The sequence below is a fragment of the Acipenser ruthenus genome, chromosome 18, assembly GCF_902713425.1.
Source record: "Acipenser ruthenus chromosome 18, fAciRut3.2 maternal haplotype, whole genome shotgun sequence".
Classification (NCBI taxonomy): Eukaryota; Metazoa; Chordata; class Actinopteri; order Acipenseriformes; family Acipenseridae; genus Acipenser; species Acipenser ruthenus.
Genome location: NC_081206.1, coordinates 18,333,696 through 18,361,366, shown reverse-complemented (window position 1 = coordinate 18,361,366; position 27,671 = coordinate 18,333,696). Strand labels below are relative to the sequence as shown.

The window sequence follows — 27,671 nt, the reverse complement described above, 5'->3', positions numbered from 1 at the left end:
TTGCTCACATGTAGAATGCATTTAGTGGACACCGACCTGTTCATGGATGTATGCCAGCCCATCAAGGATTTCTCTGAAAAGTCTCCAAAGACGGCTATTGTCCTGATATAACCCTCGGTCGATGGTATCTCTTAAAGTGCTTCTTTCACAGTATTCCATCTTTAAAAGAGAAAATAAACACTTTATATAAAAAATAAAAAAAAAAAAAAAAAAAAAAAAGTTAAAAAAATGTTGCGACTTGCCGAGTTGTTCACTGTAGACATCCCGTCACGTATTTTGATTTCACTAATCTGTTTATTTCTATCACATTGGGTTCCAAAAACAGTCATGCCAAAGCTGTAGTGTAAAATACTGCAAAAGAAACAGAACGACGGTAATGCTTTTCTTAATGCACCTGTACCAGGATGCACTGGACCATTATTCAATACAGCTTTACAAAAGCAGGATACTACCAGTAAAAAATATATGTATTTACACATTACTCATAAGGTTCGATTTCTGAAAAGTAAAATGTTGCATTATTGGTGAAATTACAAAGCCTATCTCCAAGTGTCTATACAAAACAAACTTTTATTTAGTCAATCAGCTTAAAAATAGATGGAAACGGAGAGTTGTGATTTTTTAAGCAAATAACATTTAGAAAGCTGTAACGTACAGGGTGTAGATGTGCAAACAATGCTCTCAAGAGAGGATGTTTTACTCCTTTTAAAATAAGGAATTTTGAGGGTTGTGGAGACCTGACTTTACTTGACCTTGTGCAATAAAGAATGGACCACTGTGGAACTTAAAGAGATATGTTAAGCAAAACAAGGTTTAGCTTTGCACTCAAGGATACTTTATAAAAGAGCAGCCATTTGAGAAGCATTCAAGATCCTGCATAAACAGCGAGGTTTCCGATGTTTCTACCAGAAATTGATAACATATCATTGCTGAACTTCTGCTAATAACTCGTGGCCTCATTATTGTCTCCAATGATAATGCTTCAGCTGTAAAAATGTGACTATAAAATATATATAAATGTGATCAATAAAGGAAACTTGTTGAATAATGCTGTGTTACCACATTGTTTGAATACATGTTGAATTTCATGCTGTTTTGTAGTTTTCCATTAGTAAATAACAAAAAAAATGGACATTTCAAAATCTAACATGAAATACTGTACTACTATTATGGCTTCCGGTAGACACTTGCGATATCATTTCGTAGTTTCTTTGACTACATTATGTTAAAAAAAAAAAAAAAATTGTTCATATAGTTTTTTTATTTTATTATTTATTATTTATTTTTTTTAATTGTGTCTCAGTCCTGAAATTCTAGGTGATGCAAAACTTTTGGCCATAGCTGTAGAATCTCACAAAACACAGCTAACATTGACACACTTTAGAGATGAAGTGAAGAAATGTGCCTGACCTGAATGTACAGATAGTGGACTGTCAACAGGACTGGTCTCTCCTCCTCACTGCTCTCTGGAGCAGACAAAGGGCCAGCAGCATTCCTCTTACTTTCTTCCTCCTGGACAAGAGTGAAAAAAAGATCTGACTGTCACCATGATACACTGAAAAAAACAAACAAAAAGTTACTGGTTTTAAGATGTGTACTAATCTATAAGATTAAAACATTCTAGCACTACGTTTCCCCTCTATTTTGTGATAATTGTCAGAGTGGATGAAGGGCTCTTTGCTGGCAACACTGTCCATAGTTCTATCTGCATCTCGAAGTCCTGCACAAGCACTGGAATTACGTGGCTAGAAGCCTGTCTTAACAGACCCTGGAATACTGTCCTGTTAAGGCTAATGGACGGCAGTATCTAAGCCAATCCAATCATTTGTTCCCTACCTGAGATTGCCTGCAAAGGTGCACAAGGCGTTGAATTGTACGATTGATGGTTCTTCAGGGGATTTTTCATAAAATGCAGTTGATCCATGTTTATATAAATAATAATAATAATAATAAAGTTAACATGGTACTGACGGTGCAAGCCTGTCAGGGTACTGGGGAAATGTTCATGGGACCCACTGTCAGCACCATATTACCCAGAAAGCTAAGCAAAATGAATGTTCCAGAACCTACCTGTGAGTGACCGTCTCTGCTGCCATCCCCATTTGCAAATATGATGTCACTGTCGCAGTCACTGTTATAGGCGCTGTAACATATTCATCCATGTTAGTGCCCAATTTACCCTATCCAGACTCATTAACAGAGAAAACTCGTGTGCGATTGACGTGATTTTCATCCATAACAATTTTGCAAAGGAGAACTTACCGGAAAGAGGCGCAGAACACATCTTCATCATCACTGGACTCCTGATCTTCTCCACCACGTTTGGCTCTCGAGGACTTCTCAACAGTGGTACTACACTCCACGGAGCTCGCCAAAGCAGGAGGAGGGGCATTGTCTTCCACATTGTCCATCAACCCCAGCTCGTTTACCTTATCCTGGAGAGGACTGGCATTGGAAGTCTTCTCTTCTGAGCTTTCATTGCTTAGGACACCACTAGAGGGCATCTGTTGTTTTTCAATCCATGCGTTGTAGTAACGCACAATGTTTTCATGATTGAGTCGAGAAAGTAAAGTGACTTCTCCCTTTATTCTGCGGAACTGCTTGCTTGCTGGATTCACTTGAATTCGTTTCACAGCGTAGGAACAGCCATCCAGTTTGTTCTGGACCTGCAGAGTAAACACAAAAAACAAGTTCATCCCTAGGGGTAGAACGTAAGGGGAATGGTATCCCAGATGGTGTATATATATATATATATATATATGCCCATTAAGGTTTGTATGACAGTTTTCTGCTCATCTCCATTTTAATCCCTCCGGATTTCCTGAGACATGTCAGCCACTTCCACCTGCTTCGTATGCAAATTTTATGGACTATCCCTGGGTCAAGGTTGTTTATGTATATAAGAAAGCGAGGCAGTTCCAGCACCAAACCCTGTGGCACACCACTGAGTATGTGGCCCCAAATGGAAGTTACAAAACTCTCTGCTTCCTGTGTTGTTACTAATTATTATCCTATAATAATTTACCTTTTTTTGCTGTTATAGAGGTCAGATGGAGAGCGAGAGAGTTTTGCACATATATATATATATATATTGTGAACCGGCCGGCACCATTCACGGTTCTTTGCCCCTTTAAAATCAGACCTAGGACGCAGGAATGGATTTTTTGCGCGCTGACGCGCTATATTTTTAATAAACAAAATAAACAAAACACAAAATAAATAAAACAAACACCTAGCTCCTTTTAGAGCACTAACTAAACAGGCAGGCTCACCCTAACTACCAAACCGGACAGCTAAGCTGTTTACCGGTAGACATAAACACACAACCGTACACACAGTACTTACAAAGGAGACTGCTCGGAAACAGCACACACAGCCTTCTGCTTCCTTCTACTCAGCAGCCATAAGCAGACTGACTGCTCTCCGTATAAACCCTGCACCTGGCTCTAATTTACAATCATAGCCAGGTGCAGGTGATAATTAACAATAAAACAATTAACAGAAATAATTAATCAATAAACAAAAACAATTAAATTAAACTACTGTGCATTCGCACGTTTTCCATGCAGGGAGGATTAACCCCCTCCCCGCTCTGTTACACTATAAATATATATATATATTAAAACCAATTGTAAAAAGATATACATACCTTAATAACTGCTCCAAATGCCCCTTTCCCAAGAAGCTTCAGTTCCTCAAACTCAGTGTAATACCGCGAAAACTGCTTATGTATTTCTGGACCAAAAGGAGCATTTAGGATATAATTGCTGGGTGTCATTGTTGAAACAAAGTCTATTCCTGTCTCTGTAAAATGAAAGCAAATCCACAAAAGAAAATTGATCGATTACTGTTTTAATACATTTGCTTAATAAAAGCCCAGATAGTGGAAACTGAGTCAGGTTTTTTCAGCATTTCTTTGGCCCTAATGTAATTGGCACCAGTTGTTCCCAGGACATGTTCTGCATTTCAAGACTGATTCGAACCTTTCTGCTGAAAACTTCTCCCATACCCTAGAAGACTATTATACAGTGACCAATCCTTCTTGTTGTAGCAGCATGTCAAAAGCAGAAAATGGAAAGTTAATATGACTTGCCTTCCGGGCTGTCTTCTTTGAGCTGTGATGGTGTTTTCACTAGCGGAGGATTTACAAATGCATGTTCCAGTAGCTGTTGAGTGTTCCATCGCTCTGTGTCATCTACGCAAACACACCTGCAATAAAACACAACAGATTGAATGACTATTTGCAAGCTTTCACTAAGGGCCGACAACATGCCCCCAACACAGCAAGTCCTCAAACACATTTTTTTTTATAGTGGGAGTAACACCAAAAGCATTTTATTTTATTCAAACTATTTTTCTTGCATGGACCGTAACCTGGAAAATAACTGCCTGATTGAAACCCATCCCAATTTTAGCTGAAAGTAAAAAATGTTTTTAAAAATTATATACATAGCTTCAGTGAGCTACAGGAAAATAATTTCTTCCATGGTTTCTGTGACATCATAAATTACATTCATATGTCAAAGTGAAGCACTGAAAATATGAAGTTGCACTCTGCAATGGTACTTCTTGTTGAACACACTGAACTAATCCATAAGGTTTAAAGTAGTGTATAGAAACAAAAAAAAAAGTACTCACTTGTGCAGGAAATCCTGGAAGTCACTTGGCAAGCTAGAGGGAACAGTTAGTGGATACTGCTTCACTTCTTTGCCCAGGCTAAGTGCAAGCAACAAGAGCCCCAGATTCCACACATCTCCCTTCTTCCCAGTCTTTCTTGGTAGAGCATCTTCACAAAAGCGCACCCTCGTTTGCTCAAAAATGTCCTCCTTACAAATCTCAGCCAGGCGTTTGGAAATACTGTAGTCTGTCAGCTTCACATTGCCCTCACTGTCCACTAAAACACAGCGGATAACACTTTGTGAACTACGGAGTTGCTGTGGAGGAAGTCGAGCACAGTGAGAAGCTGCGATGCATAGTTACGGATTTGGTCAATCGGAAGTGGAGTGCTTTTGCTGAGACTGCAGGAGAGACTGGATCCGTTGATGTGTTCTACCAAGAGGTTTATCACAATGGAGTCCTCATGCTCTCTGTGGCTCAAGGCAGTATAATGTACAAGGTTTGGGTGATCCAGTTTTAATAATGAATTTAGTTCACTCTCTGCTCCTTGAATCTGTCGAGTATAAAAAAAAATACACACATTACCATCATAATAATAAGTGTAATGCATTAAACAAAACTACATTCAATTTTCCCAATATGGCCCGCCCAGGCTCTTGCTCTTCAAAATCATTTGTATATTTGGAGGAGCAGTACCAAAAATATAGCCTTCAATGCTCAGTCAGGCAGGTGTAAGCACTGTAAAAGCATGCTGTTGCGAGCTACACTCACATAGTATGTTAAGAAACAAATGGCAGGATGTCCATGCAACAGTTCCTTAAATGTGGGTCATTGGTGCAATGTGGGCTATTTATTCCTCCACATTCATTCCCACTTCTTAAAGTTTCTTAATTAGTCATAGATTACGCAAGCACTTGCAAACTAGCATCCAAAACCAATTTAATCCCATAGAATTAATTTAACTACCACGGCATTTAAAAGATCAAGATAAGTTTGAAACACATTTTTAGATCCCCTTGCTCAGTGACTGCAGTAACAGAAGGGTCATTTAGAGATGTGTATACAAATTCTCAACTACACACTCATGTCCCGTATGTCCATCATGTTAGAGGGTTGACCGTAGAGACTGTAGAGCTACTCAGGACTGGTTATTAAGAACCCTAATGGTGACTCCGCTGACCGTTACAAATGGACAAAACTTACCTGCTTCTTACACTTTTCAATTTTGTCCTTTTCTTGGGTTGTGAAAAACTTCCCCATCTTCTTATTCCATTGCAGAATCCATTCGTACACAATCACAAAGTCTCCTGAGGTTGCCTCGAAGGCATAGTAAACCCTGCGTCCCAGCTGCTCACTCTCCCCTGTGAATAACAAAAGTTATTTATTATACATGACTGTGTACATGCTGGCTAAGAAGTTTACATATATCCCATAGAAAATCATTGTTCAGGCTGTCACTTTGGCACTGAATTGCTCTTGTATGTCTTACTAAGGCAGCAGTGGAAATGCTTGAGCTGCTGTGTGCTCATTGATGAGAAACAAGCCCACAATCATGCCATCTAAAAGCACCCTAACAGCACACCAGAAGGTCTGAAGATAATGGCACAGTGTGAACGCTGCTCTTAGGGCTGGTGAGCGTACTGTAGGTTTGGAATGCGTGGAAGATGTCCAGATCACACTGGTGATTAACATGGTGATTGATGATGGTTTGGTCTTATTTCTTGCTCAATTAGTGGTCAGAGAATAGATGTGGTCACTGAGAAGGCATTTAAAATGAATGTCATTCTATACTGAATCTCTTTGAGGAACAGCCTGATTTGTTGGCACTGCAAGATACAAATAAAGCTGGAGTGTCCCACAATAGTTAAATGGTACATTTTTTTTTTAATGCATCCCAAACCGACGTAGGCACATGTAAATGAAGTATGTAAATCAGGTAAACATGCAGAGCTAAGACAAGGAGTCCCTTTTGTCAGTTAAATTGGAATCTACCTGTTTTAAATCAGGTTCATTATTATAATGTTTTATAGGTATTTACTGATTTAGAGGGAATTTTAATGGTTTGATTATTGTTCTCTAATGTAACCCACGACATGAACAAAATTGGCTCTAAGTTTAGCAGCTTTACTTCCGAGTTATTTCAAATGGTTTCAAGGGAGTTACTTTAATACCTCTTTTGAACACAAGAGGGAGACTTACAACTGAAAAATAAGATGTCACTGGTTCCCCTGAAGCTTAGCTAATTGAACCTAAAATGAGCCAAAGCATTAATATAGGTTATTTTATGCCAGTCAGAACTGAATCTTGCAGAGAAAATGAGTTTCAACAGAACAGCATTATTTGTCTTAAAGTAAAACAAAAAAAATAAAAATACCCTCCACCAATCTGCTGGCTAAAGTATATACATCCTTGGCACTCTGAGAGAATCAATGTTATAACCGAAAAACATTTAGTATCATTGTCAATAAAAAGCAGCCAGCAGAAGCCAGGTAGGTTAAAGGGAATATTACATGGTGTATGGAGGGTGGAAAATTGGCATTTGCATATTACCATCGCCTGAGATCACCCCACACCTATTTTGCATTCAAATGAATGGGTGTAACATACAAACATTCTTAAGAAAAAATAAATAAATAAATAGAGATATTTCTGAATTCATATCTTACCAATGCACTTTCCTCTGAACACAGTGATATCACCCCTTGATCCAGCACTAAATTGCAAAACTTCAAGTGGTCTGGTGCTTTCCTCATTACTACAACAGGAATGCTGTCTGTCCCTTCTAGAAACAGAAAAAGAGATACACATCTTCAATATTTACACTCCCTTGAAATTCTTCCTTGCATAAAGGATTTTTTCCAGTGACATGTAAATAATGAAAGTACTTAGAAAGGGAAATGGCTCCTTGTGGCAGGCAGACCGCCTAGCGCTCAAGTCTGCACCCTGCTTTGCTATTCTTGCCTGCTGCTTGTCTTGAATGCAAAGCTACCCTTCCACACACCTCCAATGAAACAGTTTAAAGGATGATATATTCATAGAAAGCTCTTTCTCCGATGCGTACATAGCTAGCTACGTTGGCACCTTCTTTGTTCAAATAGGATTACCTCACAAGCATTACTAAAAAAACATTCTATGCATTTTTTATATACTAGTTTTACATTGTTTCAAATTGAACAGTTGTGCTCCCAGGTTAAGTAGAAAGACTTACGAGAGGTTGAAGAGGTATGTGAGTAAATGGGAAGAGAGGTAGAAGAGCTTACAACTCTGAAATCATGACTTACTAAGCCAATGTACAAGTGCAGATCAAGAAGCATTACAAACACATGCCTGGAATGTCCACTGGAGTGGGCTCGTCTTCGATTGTTCCCCCTTCGTTTGGCTTCTGGTTGGTCCGCTGTTCCTCCACTGGCACATACCAGCTTGGGGCTTTCTGGTCTGGTCATAGCAGCATTTTCCAAACGTTCCTGTACATTATACAACACAAAATCATATACAATATACATTATATTATATTAAGTATTATACAAAATACAAAATCAGAACTATCAGGAACATTGAAAACAATCACTACCATGACCTATATCCATTGTATGTAGAAAAATAAGTGTGACACACAGACAGATGGATAGACTCCTCCCGATACTTCCACTAACTTTCAAATACTGCTGCTAATGAATAGCTGCTTCATTGGACAGAAAGACAAACAGAGACAGCCTCCATTGGCCTCCATATTCTGATACCCTACATAACTGTGCTAGATTGTCCTGTTAAAGTCCTATCATAATTGGAGAAGCAGTTCTGTAGATATATTTACGTGTGACATACAGACCATCTGTTACCTGTATCACATGACAGTAAATCATCATGAAGTACATACACTGTAAGGTTCATCACAATTTTACAGTCGACTGTAATGCTTCATAAAAGCATGCCCACACTTTTGTCCCAGTCCAGTGTTGTTATATATATTACATAATATATACTGTATAGACACACACACACGTAGATAATCACAATGTTTTTTAAAGTAAAAGGTCACTGCAGCACCTGTTTGGCCATTTCTTTCCTTTTCTTTTCTTCTTTCTTCTCTTCCTCTTGTCTCTGTATTTCAGCCCGAAATTCATTTTGCTGTAATAAAAAAAATACTGACATTATTACACTGGAAGGAAGACACTTTTATAGTTGTGCCAACAAATCCTCTTAAATCCTATGGAGTCGGAGCCTTTTGCTGTTGCGCTCCTCGTTTGTGGAACTCTATTCCGGTTGACATTAGGCAGGTTGAAACATTTAATTCTTTTAAGTCTAAATTGAAAACATTTTTTTAATGTGCTTTTATATAATTGTTTGTAGCTGGAGTGTACATATAAACGCTTGTTTTGTTTTTAACTTTGTACAGCGCTGTGGGATGCCATGGCTTGAAGTGTGCTCTATAAAAATACATTTGTATTGTATATTTATAAAACAGCTCACAATACGTGGGTCATAAAACTAATTTAAGGACACATGTCCAATTTATAGTTCAGTACCTACATACCATCACCTCTACATAGTCCATTTCTTTTTCTCCATCCTAACTCAGGAATCATATAAATGCAATCACCTAAAAAGGGAATTTTCTTTTGGAATCTACTAAGTAGGCAATAGAAAATATGTATTACAACCAGTTAGCCTTTTATTAATATAAAGACCATTCTGCAAAAGTAAATTAATGTGCTTAGCTATGTTAAAGGGATCTAAGAAATAAGCATTCAGTACCAAAGTACACTGTTCTAACTTTCATACAACAGCGAGGAGCAGGATTCGAAAATCCTGACAATGCTCCATACTGACTCTTACCATTTGTTCCTCATGCTTCCTTTGCTGGTCAATTCTCTGCTGTTGTTCTTGTGCTAGCTTCTCCTGCCGACGCTGCTGGTTCTTCAGCATCTCTTCATGGAACGACTTGGGAGGTGGAATGTTGTGCTCACTCAGAAAACACTGCACATGCTCAGCAAGCTGGAATATCATTACCTGCACCACAAGAGTAACGCTAAGGGCTTAACCGTCTTAAAAGAACCAATATTAAAAACAGAATACTGTACTGGAAAACATAGTATTAAAACAAAATACAAAATAAAGCGATCACAGGAAAAACCAAATCACCACTGTATACACTGTATAAAACTCCAGAGTGAACTGCGGTAATACACAAGAACATTTACAAGCAAGGGGAGGCTGGTTTCTTGCAGCTGATCGATCCCAAAAATTGAGTCGGGTCTTAAAGGATACCAATGATTAAGCTTCAACAATATTGCTTGGTAACCCATTCCATGCCTTCACTGCTGCCTAGGTCTGTCTCGACTTAATTATCCTCTGGTCTTTTCTCTATGCTGTGCTTAAAGTACTGGATAGGGTTAACTTTGTCAACTCCTTTTAAGATTTAAAAAACTGCAATCAACTCCCCCTAATGCTTCTTAGGCTACAAAGCTTCAGTTCCCTCAGCCTATCTTCATCTCATTTCTTAAGCCCTAGCATTAGTCTGGTTGGTCTTCACTGCAGCCTCACTCAAAGTTAGTTGAGATGTTCCGAATTGATCTGAAGTGGAAGAACAAAACTGGATTTTTAAAGAATATCTGATTTCCCATTTCCCATGTACAAAAGCAGGCAGGTTACTATAAATGGGGCCAAGTTAAAAACCAGGGCTTACCTCTCCACAGAGTTCTGCTGCCAACTTCTTCAGCTCTGATTGGAGGTTCTGCAGGTTCTCAGTGGACAGCCCTTTGACATTCTTCAACTCAACTTCTGGGGGCCTGAAATATTAGTATATACCGGAATTGTCGATCTTGGCTGAACTCCCATACTATCTTAATAAATTGTTACTTGCCTCTAGTTGCACCTATAACCCTAGATAATTGTCATAAATTTTATTCCTAAAGTTTACACAAAACTATAAAAAAGAGCATGCCTTTTTTTCACAAAAAAAATTTAATTTATGTAACAGAGACACAATTTTGTTCTATACAACACTCCTAATTGTTTAAAAAAAAATGTTATGTTATTTTGTTTGCCATCATCCAATAAATGATCATTGTTCCAACCCTAAAAAAAGTGTACTCCTTTTGATATTTATATACTGTCAAGAATTAATTTTATCAGCATGCCATTTATTTTGGATAATTCTGTTTGTTCTGTTAGCCCCAGCATAAAGGAAACTCTGAATCTTTATTATCTCATAAGAACACACATAGTGGATTAACAAGTAAACAAAAAACTAAAAATCCAGAGAGTATAAAGTGCAGGTAAATCACTGCCAAATTGTGCAACGTACAATACACTACCCTGCACAACAGCTCACTGTGTATCCTATCACTAACATTTATGGCACTTTGTTTGGAGTTTGAAAAATCACTAAACAATCTGTGGATAGCAGGATGATTCCAGAAGTTAAAAGTTAATTAGGAAGTACTTACACATCAGGGTATGTAGGTGGGCATTGTACCCACAGATCAATGGTGACATAAGTCTCCTGACGACTTGTCAAACCCTGAGGACGCAGGGATAAGAAAACCTCTGGTGGACGTTTAACCTAAAATATAAATAATAATAATAATAATAATAATAATAATAATAATAATAATAATAATAATAGTCAATGCAAAACAATAAACAGTAACACGCATATCCCACACCATAGCTGCAAATATTAGTATATAAAGTTTGAACATTCTTGGTATGCACAATACTGTCTTCTTGTAATCCAAAATCCTAGAACATCAACAAAACTTGATTCATGTCTTTAATATTATTATTATTATTATTATTTATTTCTTAGCAGACGCCCTTATCCAGGGCGACTTACAATTTAGTTTTTTTACATACAATTACCCATTTATACAGTTGGGTTTTTACTGGAGCAATCTAGGTAACGTACCTTGCTCAAGGGTACAGCAGCAGTGTCCCCTACCAGGGATTGAACCCACGACCCTCCGGTCAAGAGGCCAGAGCCCTAACCACTACTCCACACTGCTGCCTTAATATAAGGAGGAAGGTCGTATACAAGACGCTGAATATGAAAATCTTCAATCTTGAAAATATTTTCTGTTTAAGAACCATTACCAGACATTACGGTCTAACTGGATGGTTTTCCAAAGTCTTATGTATTTTAGTCAGTAGATATATACTGTAATGATATACGTGGTGCAGATTGTAAAATCAAATCAAATGTGGTGTTAGTGATTAAACCATAATCAGTTGGTACAACTGTCCCTTAAGTGACACAGCTTCTGTGTCAACTGGTATGGCAAGCCAAATGATCATTTAGAGATATCTCAAACTTAATTTTAAGATATCTTGAAATATTTAGCGATATCTGTAAATCATTTGTTTTTGAGATATCGTTAAATCCTTTTCTGATATCTCTAAATAATCTTCCTGTTCATTTACAGCTGTCTTGAAATATCTCGAAATGAGCAGCAAGTTATTTAGAGATATCTTAAAATGACTTAAGAGATATCTCTAAATGAACAGGAAGTTATTTAGAGATCAGAAAAGAATTTAAAGATATCTCAAAAACATTTTGAGATATCTTAAAATGCAATTTAGATCTCTCATTTATAGCTCCATTTAAGATATCTGGAAATAATTTTGAGATAGCTCAATGTATTTTAGATTTAAGCCCCTTTCACACTGGCACACCTACCCGTGTCCAGACCTGGGTTCAGGCTACCCGGGTCACAATCCCATGTAGTACGAAACCACGTACCTGGGGCGTACTTGGGTTGACCTGGGTTCCAGCGACCCACCTCAGGATTTGGGTCAACATGCTTTGACCCGGGTTGAGCAAGTCAAAATACATGCCGGCCGACAAAATAACAAACAGCCACACCTGCTTGAAGGTTTCACTTCCACAAGGAACGTTTCTGTTTAGCCATATTTTTGTTCCTTGAGACACACCATGAGCCACATTGCAGCAGGGATGAAGAAACATTTGCTCTAATCAACATTTGGGCCGCCGGTTCAATCCAGAGAAGCTTGGATGGAAGCGTCCGTAACAAGCTGCTTCCGGGACATTGATAGGCACGTTGTGTACTTGCGTCTGTCACCCAGGTCAACCCTGCTTTATCAAAAGCAGTGTGAAATCGCATACCCTGACACTGGGTCCTGACCCGGGTAGGTTCTGACATGGGTAGAGCATGCCAGTGTGAAAAGGGCTTTAGAGATATCTTGAAATATTTGAAGATATTTTCAAATATTTAGAGATATCTGGCAATGATTTAGAGATATCTTAAAATATTTACAGATATCTACACATTAATTTGAAATATCCCTAAATGACAATTTGGCTTTCCACAGTACTAGCTGACACAGTTGCTGTGTCACAATACACTGTGAGCACCCGTACTGGTTGACACAGTGGCTGTGTCACACTATAGACATCTGTATCGCAATATGCAGATATGTATCATGATAGGTGGTCCTGATATGCTACTTGTATGATGCATAATGCAATTAAATGATCATTTCATTCTGGACTTTTTTAAGACAAAAATTAAATTAGTTACTAATGTACATTTTCAGTAACCATTTTAAGGGGGATAAATATAAGCACGTGTACCTGTTGACACAATAACTATGTCGCCTAGACACGTATAGTAGTGGACACATTGGCGGTGTCTCTTACATAGCTGTGGGAGTGTCACAATAAGCCCCATTTGTACACTGTGAAAATATCTGATCCCTACTACAAAAATCACCATTCAGTCTATACTTCGTTGTATCCACAACTAAGATAATTAGTTTAAAATTGTTTTCAGAGGAGTTAAAACTAGGGAATTCATGCATGACGTTATTTTTAACTACATGCAACATTTCTTACCTTCCACGGTAGACTTTTCCGTAGATCCTGAAAATCTTCTCCGTAGATGGAAGCAAGGGCTTCCAGTTCATTATCCTGACTATCAGTATATTCATTATTCTCTTCTAGGACGCTTTTCACAAAAACTCATTCTGTAAAAAACAGACACAGAACGGCCCCAATGCTAAATTATCTGTTACTTCTTGAAGTAGTCGTAGTAATAAATGCTGAACAGGCATAATACAGCGAAGTATTCCATCTGTACAAAAATAATGATGCCTTGGTTGTTAAATCCAAAAAAATAACTTTTAAAACTTATACTGCAACACACATAGCCATCACTGCATTACAGTGCTGGCGGACCAGGACGCGTCATTCTGTCTTACGTAAACACGCTCTGGTAAAACTATATAAACAGTCATCCGCGAGCAGCACTGTAGCGAAGAACTGTTGCAGCGTGGCAGTGGTTTAGTACGTTTTAAGCGGACTAACTTCGGAATTAAAAATCCCTAGGAATTGAACAAAACGAGTTAGTTTAGCTGATATTATCAAGTGGACCAAGTTAAACTGACCATGGGAACCAACTAGCCCATAATATAGACCTGTATAGAAAATGTAAACCGGGAGACGATGAGAAGATACATTTTCTGTGCGCTGTTGAGCAAATTCCCACCTTTATATAAATAATTTACATTATTGCATTGTATTTCTGTATTAATTACATCGACAGGATTTAAACTAATATTATGTATCATATAACAAGGTAATGGTCTGCACAATGCGTGCGCAGTAGTACCGTGTGCATTTAGGACAATCTACACACCCCTACAGTACATTGTGTACAGCACAGTGTAATAGAAAATCACTGTATGGAGAGCAAAATGTACGAAGATGTATGTTAAGCAGATAGTTCTGCTTGGGTGCATTGATTTATTTAGTTTTTTGTATTTGTTTAAATATTTTGTTTCATTTGTTAATAAAAGTGCGCAGCCCCGCTGAATTGCAGTCTTCCGCCTGTGTCTGTTGCTACTAAGCCAGCCTAATATAATTAGGTTACGCTACCCTACATATATGGTGCTAGTGGTGGGATAGAGTACCCCCTAGCGGCCAAGCGGGAGAACTACGCTTAATTAAACAAAATTATATTAAATTAATCGCTATTACAGTGCAGCGGTAGGGCGCATAACCAGCTGCTCCCAGTGTTCCCTTTCAATTCGAAGATGACCGCCAATAATACTTTTGGGATATGCCTGCTTATCATGGTATTTGCTGAGCATTTTCTATCAAAGCTGCCGATAGGCCCCTCCGTGGAGTGACGTCCTCGGTCCTGCCTCCCGAGTTAATAAATAGTCACTGCACAGAGCCTTAACTCTTGCCTTTCATGAACAGGTAGGCAGGGTGAGCATAAAAACTAACCTCTTCCAGTTGAGTAATTGACCCTTTTAAGAGTGCTTTGTCTTGAGTTTTTCTTTAGTTCCCCTGCAATTTTATTGCTGGAAGTAGGCTTGCCAATTCCCCATAATCAGAAACCCTGCAGCTGAAGGCTGAGCTTAATGCTACGCAACTGTACTTAGTTTAATATATATATATATATTTATATATATATATATATATATATATATATATATATATATATATATATATATATATATATATATAGGGAGAACGCGACCCTCCAGCGAGTCCAGCCCCGCTCTGCCCCGCTGTTGACTGGAGGGCTCTGGGTGACCTCGGTACGGCCACTCACTGTGCGCGGCCTAGTGCCCCTACAGGTTGTTGATTACTACTGTTTTTTGGTTACTGCGTTACAGTTAAAAAAATAAAAATAAAAATAAATCCTCACTCTCCAGTTTACTGTCGAGTGTCTGTGTGTACTACTGCCTTGCATATAACAACCTCATGCTTCCTCCATTAGACCCGTTATCTGGCCCTATTGTTGAGCAGACAAGCACAATGATCTACTCACCCATAAAGCGGTGGGTAGGTATGAAAAAAAAGTGTTTTTTTCTTCTGTCTCTCTTTTTCTCCCTTCTCCAGGTTTGTAGGCTGTGCCGCCCCGCAGCAAGCTACGCGGTGTGCCACCCGTATGCTGCACGCGATCCAGACGCCATCTTGGGTGCTACACTCCACTGCAAGCTTTACGCTGCACTGGTTGTGTGACTGCACTGCAACTGTCTGCAGGCTACGTTCCACACCGTTGTAATCTACGTGCTGTTCCTGGTTGTGTGACTGCAAGCAGCCCAGACACTGACACACAGTCCAGAACCTTGGTGTTTTGCCCTCAGTACTTGGTGCTTGGTGCTTCGGCGCCCCAGTGTCTGGCCTCGACACCCGCGGTACCCTTGGGTCCTCAGTGCCTCAGAGCCTCGGTGCTTCGGTGCACTAATGCCTTGACACCTTGGTGCCTTGGCCCCCTCGGTGTTCAAGTGCTTCCCAACATCGGTGGCTTCGTGCCTCGGTGCTCCATAGCCTCTGTGCTTTGGTATCCTCGGCACTTCAACGCCTTGAGGATTTTCAAGTCCTTTGCAGTAGCGCCTTCGGTGCCACGCTGCCCCAGAGCCTCGGTACCTTGGTGCTTCGACACTCTCTGTGCCTCGAGGACTCGGCGCCTCGACGCCTTAGAGGCTTTTAAGCCCTGCGCATCGGCACCCTCTGTGGCCTCGGTGCCCCTGCGCTCCATAGCCTTGGTACCTCTTTGTTTCGACACCCTTGGTGCCTCGAGGACTATACGCCTCAGCGCTTCGACGCTTCAAGGTCTTTTAAGCCTTGTGCTCCAGTACCCTCGAGACCCTCGCGTACCTCCGTGCCTCAACACCCTTGGTGCCTCAAAGTGCATGGACGCCATCCTAGCTCCCTTGCGGCTGAACGACTGGTTAATTTGTTCCCAGTCCCAGGAAGGAGTAGTAGCAATTATTTTACAGTTTCTGCAAGATCTACTAGAGGCAGGTAAATCCCCTTCTACATTGAAAGTGTACCTAGCAGCCATATCTGCTTGCCATGTTCTCGTTGACTCAGTATCCCCGGGCACTCACACACAGGCGTTCCGTTTTCTAAAGGGTGCTCGGCGGTTACGTCCTCCCAGAATGGAGTTTGATCCCACACATTCCATAGAGCTGAAGTAACTCTCTATGAAGACAGCCATTCTATTAGCTATCACCTCCGCTAAGCGGGTCAGTGAGCTACAGGCACTGTCCGTGCACTGCTCCTGTATGTGTATTTGGGATAATGGAAACATGGAAACAAAAGCTGTAATCACCTTCCTCCTCAAGGTGATTACAGCTTTTCACTTGAATCAGTCAGTGGAACTAGAGGCTTTCCATCCCCCTCCCGTCACGGAGGAGTCGGATAGGAGATTAAATTCCCTCTGCCCAGTTTGGACATTCAGATGTTATGTGAATAGAATGAGAGTGCTGCATCAGTCTGACCAGCTCTTTGTTTGCCATGGTGAACAGACCCGAGGTCAATCCCTCTCTAAGCAGTGACTGTCCCATTGGATTGTGGACACGGCTTCAACTGCGTATACTAATGCCGGCCTACCCCCACCTGGCTACGTCATGCGCCCTCTTTAGAGCGATATTTGTACTGCGGTTGGCTGGGCTACTCCACATACATTTACCAGGTTCTACCATCTTAATGTCGTAGATTCCTCTATGCCTTCAGTAGGCACCAGGGTCCTTGAGGTTGCACGCTCACACCACCAACACTAGACAGCAGTAGCGAGATGTCCCTCATTTGCTGTCCACTCATTCTCCCGCACGACGGCTTTGGTATTCTTTCCCAAAAGTATTGTTGGCGGTCATCTTTGAATTGAAAGGGAAATGTTCCCTGAAAGAGAAGATGAACGCCAACCTTGCAAGGTCGCATCACTCGCATTCGCGGGTTCAATGCAAAACAGACTGACGTCTTTGTGCAGTGACTATTTATTACCTCGGGAGGCGGGACCGAGGACTTCACTCCATGGAGGGGCCTATCAGCAGCTTTGATGTAAAATGCTCAGCAAATACCTGACAAGCAGGTATATCCCCAAAGTATTGTTGGCGGTCATCTTCTCTTTCAGGGAACTGGGGTTACATCGTTTTCCCTAAACGAAATGAGCCCAGAAGAAAGGATCTGGCTCTTTTATACCATGTGACCAGGGCTGATTGACAATCAATCAATCAATCGATCAGTCAGCACCTAGGCACATTCTGCACATGGATTTGGCAGGAACGGAATTGTAACCCCATCCCTGCCAAATTTACATTGAAAATAAACAAGCTTTATTTATAACAAAAAAACACACACACACACACTATTTATAATCTCAGCACTGCCACAGTACACACAAATGATATAGGTATAAAAAAGGAAAAAATGTATTCAAAATTGTAGGACATTTCAGACAAAGCCCTTCTTCAGATTTTGTCTGAAACATCCTCAAAAAATGATATATATTTTTTATCATTTAAACCTTGTCTACATCCAAAAAAAAACTTTTAAATAATATTTTATACTTTTGGAGAGTTAACATTTTAAAGTGTTTTGTGTTTGCTGTTTGATGAATTGATAAATGATCAAGCAATTAAAATGTACATGTCATTGCATGACAGTGTGATTGTACTGGTACAATATTAAACAGAGAGAGTGGTAGGCTGGGCTAAAGACTCCTCCCAAGTCTGTACTTGGTCACTGTGTACATCTCCTTAAATAGTCTCCAGCAAGTTTGCTCAACTTGAGTAATGCAATTGGAATGACAGGAGCACAATCTTTCTATCTGTTAAGCTGTTTTACCCTAGCCCCTTAACATACTGTACATGATGGCAATGAGCCAACAGCTTCTAACAGCTCCAAGCCTGGGCCCTTTTGAAATGCTTTCTTACAGCTCCCAGATGCATTGCTTTCTGCTTCTGACTCGTTAGCTGTTCATATTTTTTGACTTTGCTGCTAAAATGATAATAAATAATTGCTTAATATCTTCAAGTATGTTTTAAATATTACATTGAAAAATGTGACATTTCGAAATCTAACATGAAATACAGTACTACTATTTTGGCTTCCAGTAGACTTTATGCAATATTATTTTGTAGTTTCTTTGATGACATGATGTTAAATAAAAGATTCACAGCTTAGGCCAAGAGTTTTGCATCACCTAGAATTTTAGGATTGAGACATAATTAAATAACAAAAAAACTATATGGACATTTTTTTTTTTTTTTTTTAAATCATCTAATCAAAGAAAATACAAAATCATAACATTCCAGAAGCCATAATAGTAGTACAGTATTTCATGTTAGATTTTGAAATATCACATTTTTATTTTTTGTCTGTTTTTCATTAAGTATATGGAAAGCTACAAAGCAGTATGTAATTCAATATGTTCACATAACATTATTCAGCAGGTTTCATTCGACTTTATAAAGCAAAATGTGTTAATTCTATAGGGTGATGCAAAACTTTTGGCCTTAGCTGTAAATTATGTTCATATGGCTCAAAGCTATTAAGAAAATGAATCCAACAGAAAGGATATTTTCCCCTGACTATAAGTGTCACTGCTGTGATAATGTATGCAGTAATAATATATTTAGTCTTTTCCTAAAAGAGATAAGGTAAGCTGATGATAATGTATACATCGGTCCATGCCAATATTGTACCTAATGAACTGGAGGGTTTTTTTTAGGTAATCAACACAGTGATGTTGAAAAAGAAGTTTGATGTGTACCTTAAATGCTTTGCATGGGATGACACTCCATACCAAAATATAAATGCTGTGTTCATTCAAACTGGGGGTGACTTATATGGACCTATAGAAGTACATTCAACAGCCTGCACCAACCCCCACCACTAACTCAAAGACACCTGCTTTTCTACATAACCCTAAAAGGAGACCACTGAGCCTATCAGAGTGCTCCTCTGCCACAGACTGAGCTAGCAGCCACTGAGGTGGAAGCCTGGCTGGCATACCTTCAGCTGTCTCTCGTGTTTAGGCTGTCACACATACCAATGTACTGCCCACGTGACATATACAGTATTTTGTGCCTGAAGCTGTGGCCACTCAGAATGTTATAGATATTGGGGTGACCTACTCTGATTAAAGACACCGCTGCAGTATAACATTCCCCTTTAAGGAGTCATTGGTTTTCTCTAATTCTAGATTTTGATTAACAAAGGAGATTCTATTGTTTTGAAAGGATCCATCTTTGATAAAAAAAAATATGCGTAAACACTTTAGCCTAAACAATGTCCTTGTATGCTATGATCTCTTTTTCTCACAGTAAATGTGCACATTCATTTTTCAGTTTCCCCATGCTTTCCTTATACATTTATCAAAGTTTACCATGTTATGCTTTAGCATACCTCTCTGGGCTTTTCAGTGCTTACCTATGCATGACCATGCTCTCACCGTGTTGTATTGCACTTTGCTATGTATTTACTTGTCTAAGGGTTATGTCTACCAAAATAACCTTACTGTTATAGAACACCTACAAGTTCCTCACTGATATTTACCCAGCAACTGTTAAGTGTGTCTTTTTTTAGGTTAAAAAAGGCCACTCCTACATTCCTTACTATGTATGGGCAGTTGAATAGATTGTCTACATACAGATAACTCAGAAAGGTGATATTAATATATGACGAATCACATATAATCCCAGAGCCTTCATATTTGAGGTAATTGTCTATTAGTAGTAGTAGTTTCTCATTTATACAATAAAAGTACATCAGCATACTTCTGGGTCAGTAGCACCACGCTGTTTTCAAAGGCATCCTGTCACAGCTCAGCAGACACCCATTTATGCACTGTTTTTAGACTCTTTTTAGGGCTTGCCTGACAGCTGGGCCCGCCTCCAAGCTTCCATTCTCAGGGGTTATTTAAAGAGCTGCCCCCTCTGAGCTGTGTCCCTGTGGAAGCATCTGTCTTGTGGTACAACTTGGTGAGTGTCTTTGGAATATTATTGCCTGCAGGGACTGGCTAAAGCTTTTTTGTTACCTTTTGCACTGGGATATAACTTAGAGAAGAAGAGCACAGGACTTAAGTTGAAATATATTAAAAGGGGGGTGTAGTAGTAACTACTGTTTGAAGCTGATTTTTAAATTGAACAGTGTTATTAAAAAACAATCAGAAAGATCCAGTAGTTACATTAGTTAGTTGCTGAAGTTTGATGATTTTTTTATTTTTTTTGTGTTAAAAATGTTAGAAAAGCTAAATGAAAATGAATACCCAGGTTGAGTTGTTATAGATGAGTGGGTATAGATGGTATGATATATTTACAATGACACCTATTCAATTGCAATGTTCCATTTGTTGGTTAAGCCCCCACTCTGAACCAAGCCTGCCTTGGGAATAGGAAGATTGTATTTAAATGCCCATGGCTAGCAGATAGATCAGGAAAACACAGCAATATATTTTATAGCTTCTTTCAGGTAAAGCATCGGAATCATTGCTCTTTTATGAAACAATACTAAGTGATTTATTTTGTCATTATTGTTCAGTGTGGGTACTGCATGTGTCTTTTATCCCAGTAAACAATATCTAGTCTACAGATAATCTGATGGAAATTCAAACAACTGATTTCTTGCTGGGCTTTAAAATATATTAGATGTAACTTGGATAGGAAAGATGTACTGTTTTGGGGTGGCATGGACAAAGAAAATACCTTTGGGGCAATCTTAAATGGAGATTTTGCATTCCCCATAATGTCTTCTAGATATGTGTCAGTGCTATTTAGAAGCTAAGGATTAGTTTTGTCTTTGCTCCGCTTCCCTCAGACCGGCCCATTACAAACTAACCATGTGTGACGAAGACGAGACCACAGCTCTTGTGTGTGACAACGGCTCTGGGTTGGTCAAGGCAGGATTCGCCGGAGATGATGCTCCACGTGCTGTCTTCCCCTCCATTGTGGGCCGACCTCGTCACCAGGTAAAGATCAGTCTTTATGGACAATGCACTCTGATTGGCTGATTGTCAAACTGAATATTGGTATGGAACACTGGCCAGTTTATATTGTAACCAGTATGTTACTGCTCAGCTCAGCAGTGACTTCAACACAGATACCTTTATGTTACACAGTTTCAAATGATTAGAACATTAATGAACACTTGGATCTGTACAGTCTCTGCAATTTCAGAATAGAATGCCTTCTCACTACAGAAATAGTACTTCGTTTACATTGGGTCTGCAAATGGTTCACGGTATGTTTCCTCATATTAAAACAACTGTGTTCACAGCAACAGAGCTCCATGCATAGTAAATAGCATTCAAAATATTTTAATAGTGAAAAATATATATGTACATAAAAAATACATGATTATGAGATGCATACATTTATTGTATTTAATCATTTTTTGTGGAAGCATTCTCAAAGACATTCCCATGCAGCAGCCCTATTCTTCCTCCTGTGACTCCTCTTCCTTGTTCTCTCTACCAGGGAGTGATGGTGGGTATGGGTCAGAAGGACAGCTATGTAGGAGATGAAGCCCAGAGCAAGAGGGGTATCCTGACCCTGAAGTACCCTATTGAGCACGGCATCATCACCAACTGGGATGACATGGAGAAGGTGAGCATCCAGAAAACTTCTTACTTCTCTTCTCCCTTAAGCTTATCTTTATATATATATATATATATATATATATATATATATATATATATATATATATATATATATATATATATATATGTGAATTTAATACCATTAGATGCTGATTTCTTCAGATCCTACTCCTAGGTATGGGTCAGATAAGTACTTTGATAAGAAACATAGTCCAGAGAAAAAGTAAGTCCAAGCTCTGTAGAATGAATCATGTGCGATGAAATCACGTGCGAGAGTAGATATCATGAACAGACTTATAAGCTTATCAAGTTTAGACAACATAACCTATGAACAGCATTCCCGTACTGTATTAAAAAAAAGGTTCCCCTGTTTTTGAAACCTTAAAGATCTGGCACCACACCTTCTACAATGAGCTCCGTGTGGCCCCAGAGGAGCACCCCACCCTGCTCACTGAGGCCCCCCTCAACCCCAAGGCCAACAGGGAGAAGATGACCCAGGTAAGCACAGCATCACTAATAGCATTAAGAACCTGGTGTTGATTCAAAGAGTTCTGATTGGGTTACTTCATCTTTTGACTGTGGAAGGTGACTCATGCAGTCAGGAGAGCGCAGGTTAGTGACCTGGCTGTGCCAAGTTGCAGATCTTCAGTTTGTCAAAATCGCTTTTGACCATTAAAATAAAGCATGACCTACCCTCAGTTCATTATGAGTGGTTATACGGTATAATAAATGACAGTACTTACATTTTGGATAAGTATTGATTCATTAATGTGGTACAATAAATATGGAAATCTCAGACAGTGAAATGTGACCGTTGTATTTTCATAATGGTTTATTGTCTCTTCTAGATCATGTTTGAGACCTTCAATGTCCCCGCCATGTATGTTGCCATCCAGGCTGTGCTGTCCCTGTACGCCTCTGGTCGTACCACTGGTAAGTATCCCATAGAGATTGCATTTGTACTTCAATAGGACTAAGAGAAAACAGCATTTGCTAATGTAAAAGCATGATTGTATCCAGAAGTTGATAAGAAACTCATTAGAACAGGGTTAATCGTGTAAGTCTAGGTTGTTCTGGGTAATGAATTGATCAAATCTGCCTAAATTATACATAATATAATTTATAAATTTATAAAACATAAATACAGAAAAATGTCACTTTCGTTATAGATTTTTATTTCAGTATCAAAAAATCTTACTTCACTGAATATTTTATATTATACTGTATACTGTTACTACAATTCTATACCGTATGTGACTCATCTTTTTTTTTTTACAACTGGCAAAGTGAGTAAGACCACAGCATCTAGATATTTAAAGTTTTCTTGACTGTAGTTTACCGCTACAGAAATAGAAGTATTCCAGCAGGCTTGTCTGATGTCTTTTTGTGTGCCTACAGGTATCGTGCTGGACTCTGGAGATGGTGTGACCCACAATGTCCCCATCTATGAAGGTTATGCCCTGCCCCACGCCATCATGCGTCTGGATCTTGCCGGCAGAGACCTGACTGACTACCTGATGAAAATCCTGACTGAGAGAGGATACTCATTCGTCACCACTGGTAAGGATCTAACACAGAGAGAGGAAGAGTTTTAAAGCCAAGTAAAAGAACGATGGTCCTCATTCTGTCTACCGTGTCAAAGATTTGATGTGCCAAAGACAGGCAGATAAACATAAATGGATAGATAAATAAATAGATATGCAAAACCTTATATGGAAAACGTTTTACCTTCTAAATAAGTACTTTGTATTTATTAAGCTTGAGCATTGACCATAGGTCATGTCCCTTTAAACGCTGTACATTTTGAGGAAAGCATCTACAGTAAACAAGGCATTTTTTTAGTTAAATAATAATGATAGTAATGAAATGAATATAGCCACTGGGGTTAAGGAGGTGAGAGTTCGATTTTACACCCACTTCCCTTATGAACAAGAGTATAATTCCTGCACATCTTACACCTGTCTTTATACTACCCCTTCCCTAGCTGAGCGTGAGATTGTGCGTGACATCAAGGAGAAGCTGTGCTATGTGGCTCTGGACTTTGAGAATGAGATGGCAACTGCAGCCTCCTCCTCCTCCCTGGAGAAGAGCTATGAACTTCCTGATGGCCAGGTCATCACCATCGGCAACGAGCGCTTCCGCTGCCCTGAGACCCTCTTCCAGCCTTCCTTCATTGGTAATTATCACTGCAATCACTACCAGTAATCTGCTCTTAACACACTTACAGACACAAGCAGGCTGCCTCAGCTCCAACCACTAAGGCACATAACCTACTGTTCCTCCCCTATTACCAATAAAACACATGCTGACTCTAATGGCTGGTTTCACAGACCGTGATTATCACTAATCTTACCTAAAAATCACTAATGTTATTTTAGGTAAAGTAGTCCAAAACTACTGTTAATCAGGGCCAGTCCTTACGAATGTATTGAGACATTGATTCTTAGTGTAATACATGTAATACGTGAACAACGATAGGTGCATTATATATTATTAAACAACAATATCTCACCCTCTGAACAGGTATGGAATCTGCTGGTATTCATGAGACTGCCTACAATTCTATCATGAAGTGCGACATTGACATCCGTAAGGACCTGTACGCCAACAACGTGCTGTCTGGTGGTACCACCATGTACCCTGGTATTGCTGACCGCATGCAGAAGGAGATCACTGCCCTGGCTCCCAGCACCATGAAGATTAAGGTGAGATATAATTGAACCAGTAGCAATGTGCAGAGAAATAGGATTTCACATTAAAACTGAAATCTAACTTAAATGAGAAGTGTTTTTCGGGAATTCCAGTCCCATTGTTGTACTTAAACAACAATCGTTAACTAGCATGTGTGACAGACTGTGACGAACCTAAAAAGTATATTTACATAGATAAATGGACATTTTAAATAGGGGCATTTACAGGAACATTGTAAAGTAACATAATATGAATCTTAGATAGGTAACTTTTTTTTATATAAACTTATTATAAAAACACAAATAGTCCTGTTGAGTTCAGGGATTGTTTTCTTCCCTATGCTACAGCAGACCATACTTGCCATGATGAACCCTGACTGCAGCAATGGCTTTTGTCCTCTAAGGGGTGGTAGTTCACCTGCATCCACTATAGATCTCCAGGGTTTAATAAAGGATTTAGGATGGCTATGAGAATCAGAGTACAGCCACTAAGCTTCAGTTCTCCTGAGCTGTTGTAGAGATTACCGCGGTGAAGGGCATTCTAAATTGGGGAGAAACACAGGGGTCAAATAACGTCAACCAGTGATTTGGGTTAATCCTCTCTAAAACTCTCTCTCTGTTTCTTGTGCAGATCATCGCTCCCCCTGAGCGTAAATACTCTGTCTGGATCGGTGGCTCCATCCTGGCCTCTCTGTCCACCTTCCAACAGATGTGGATCAGCAAGCAGGAATATGATGAGGCAGGCCCCTCCATCGTCCACAGGAAGTGCTTCTAAACCACTGCTCCATTTCCACCAACCCATCCTGTTACTGTATATACATGTACTGTTGTAATAAAATGCTTTTTAAGGTAGACACTGTGTCTGCTTTACTTTGCATTAATGCTCCTTACAATTTAGTGTAAATTTTACTCAATTGATTCCATCTTTACTAATAAATACCTGTGACTAAAAGCTCTCTTTTTTTAACAACAATTTCTGGGCTACATATGCAAAGATTTCAAGTAATGTGAGTGAGTAGCCTAAGTAGAGCACACATGCAATTGTTGTTTAAGCATAAAAGCGCATTTAAATGAAGTACAGTAGTTTGAAGTGTTACTGAACAAGCTGTAGGGTTTAGAACACAACGCATTACTTTACCTAGCTTTCTGCTTTGTTGTACATATTCCTGCAATATATTTTTCAAAATAATCGTGTTTTTTACTCTTCACATATAAATCTGTTTAGGCCAGTCATTTTAATTTCACATCCGTTATGCATCGGGTCTTCCCATTGAAATCTCTTCTGAGTTCATAACATCAGCTGCTAAAATCAAATCTGTTCGGTCAGAAACATTTAATTGGTTCTGACTCCTCTCCCCAAGTTCAGCAGGAACAGGTTTATGAATGTGCATGACAAGCCCCATTGTAATGGTAATAAATAAATAAATACAGAAATCATTTTGGTGGGTTAGTGGAATAAGAACCAGTCATACAACCTTAAGCAAGAACTCTACATGTTAAACAACACAACAGCGTATAGATGGACAGCAGATTTCACTGCTTCGGCTACAAAGTGTTCTGTGTGACACCGTCTTATACATATTGTGAGTACAAATAATAAATATCCATATGGCTGGAGGTATGCCCCCTGTACATCTTGCATCAGGCAGGGGTCTGCAAAACATTGCGATTAATTAACCTGTGCCAGAGTGAGCAGGTAGGACAGCTGAACCAATCAAAATGCAGAACTTTGGGAGAGGCATCAGGAAATGAAATGTTTCTGATTGAACATGTTGGTGGAGCAGCCATTTGAAGTGTGGCCTCTTTGCATGTTAGCTTTGCGATGTCAAACTGGGCTCTGCCCAGGTATTGTTAAGTGCCCGACTTCAGCAACTGCCCATAACATCCATTATTTGTAGTTACGTGTTGTGAAATACATTTTTAACTGATATAAAAAATTAAGAAACATGGCCAAAATAGGAGCTTGCTCAGCTTGCTAACACGGCTCGACCATTCCCTTCTACATCACATATTGTATTGTTTGAAGTATTAAAATGAATCCAAACACAATGCATTGTTGCATTCCTACCATTCACCCTTCATTCATTAATAACCAAAAGGTGAGAACCTGGAAAAAAGAAAACACACATCTAGGAGTGAACACAGATAATGCCCCAAACAACTTTAATAGCTGAAGGCTTCCACCCGACTCCAGCAAAAAAACATGTTACAGAAACTACTAGGGATGATTGATGAACAATTTAATTACAATTGCTTGTGATAACTCAAACACAATAAAAACAGCATTTTTGGCATTTAACATAGCCATTTTAATGTAGTTCCATAAATTTTAACTAAATTGATAATTTAATGAGAAAATCGTACTTGTTTAGTATATTGAAATCTGTCCATATTATATATATTTGAGTAGGAGACCATTACCTATTCAGGGATATCATGATATTTAAAAAGTTCCTGAGTTGAGTAAATTGGGCATCAAAAACACCAATCATTCTGCATTTCTTCATCTGTTCATATACTAGTCAATGCTGCAGCAGAATTGCAGGTACAGTAAGACTTCAATTATCCACACAGGCTGGGGGATGCCAGTGTGGTAAACCTGAAAAATACATAATTGGATAACGAATAATTCACCACTGTGATGAAACCTTACGTGGGGCTAAAACCAAAGAAAGAGAGTGGCAGCACGCATGGGTTAATCAAAGTAGGCAGTGGCTGAGAACAGTATTCTGTACTGTACATCTATGTAGTCTTGTGTAACAAGGCGGGATTATTTTCAAATCTTGGGAGTTTCCAATGTTCATAAATTGAGGAAAATATCTCTTCTGCTGCAAGTGGAGATTTCACTTCTCAAATTCTTCCTCACATGACATCATCACTCAAACTACACACAATTGGTTACTGTATTAAAATCACTAGTACAAGCAGCATTAAGGCCTACAGTAGATGATTAATGCAGAAAGGTGTTAAAATGCAAGCCACAGAAGAAATAGTGTAGATGGCAGGT

At 39.2% G+C, this 27,671-nt stretch overlaps 2 protein-coding genes across 2 annotated transcripts in view; one reads left to right on the top strand and one right to left on the bottom strand.

Annotated features, from left to right (window-relative positions):
- Positions 1-16,130, bottom strand: part of LOC117422162 (eIF-2-alpha kinase GCN2) — a 36,222-nt gene extending 20,092 nt beyond the window's left edge. The window contains 17 exon segments of the mRNA XM_058992174.1: positions 37-159; positions 1,411-1,512; positions 2,071-2,143; positions 2,263-2,666; positions 3,650-3,804; positions 4,094-4,209; positions 4,639-4,903; positions 4,906-5,170; positions 5,821-5,978; positions 7,284-7,399; positions 7,945-8,081; positions 8,665-8,745; positions 9,454-9,627; positions 10,304-10,406; positions 11,067-11,182; positions 13,472-13,596; positions 15,905-16,130. Of these exon segments, the coding sequence (XP_058848157.1) occupies positions 37-159; positions 1,411-1,512; positions 2,071-2,143; positions 2,263-2,666; positions 3,650-3,804; positions 4,094-4,209; positions 4,639-4,903; positions 4,906-5,170; positions 5,821-5,978; positions 7,284-7,399; positions 7,945-8,081; positions 8,665-8,745; positions 9,454-9,627; positions 10,304-10,406; positions 11,067-11,182; positions 13,472-13,596; positions 15,905-16,130 (2,739 nt within the window).
- A 4,099-nt stretch (positions 16,131-20,229) lies between these two features.
- On the top strand, positions 20,230-25,616 carry LOC117422419 (actin, alpha cardiac muscle). Its single transcript, XM_034037428.3, has 9 exons — positions 20,230-20,358; positions 21,194-21,344; positions 21,853-21,981; positions 22,362-22,472; positions 22,823-22,907; positions 23,373-23,534; positions 23,959-24,150; positions 24,498-24,679; positions 25,296-25,616. Exons 2-9 carry the CDS (start codon positions 21,216-21,218, stop codon positions 25,437-25,439), a joined length of 1,134 nt encoding a protein of 377 aa, XP_033893319.3. The 5' UTR covers positions 20,230-20,358; positions 21,194-21,215; the 3' UTR covers positions 25,440-25,616.
- The last annotated feature ends 2,055 nt before the right edge of the window (positions 25,617-27,671 follow it).

What these genes read in the sequence shown, in the direction of transcription:
- LOC117422419 (XM_034037428.3), top strand. Translation starts at nt 21,216, where the DNA reads ATGTGTGACGAAGACGAGACCACAGCTCTTGTGTGTGACAACGGCTCT. An exon ending in ACTGGGATGACATGGAGAAG is followed by an intron (nt 21,982 to 22,361) that starts GTGAGCATCCAG and finishes GAAACCTTAAAG; the next exon opens with ATCTGGCACCACACCTTCTA. An exon ending in CTTCCAGCCTTCCTTCATTG is followed by an intron (nt 24,151 to 24,497) that starts GTAATTATCACT and finishes CCCTCTGAACAG; the next exon opens with GTATGGAATCTGCTGGTATT.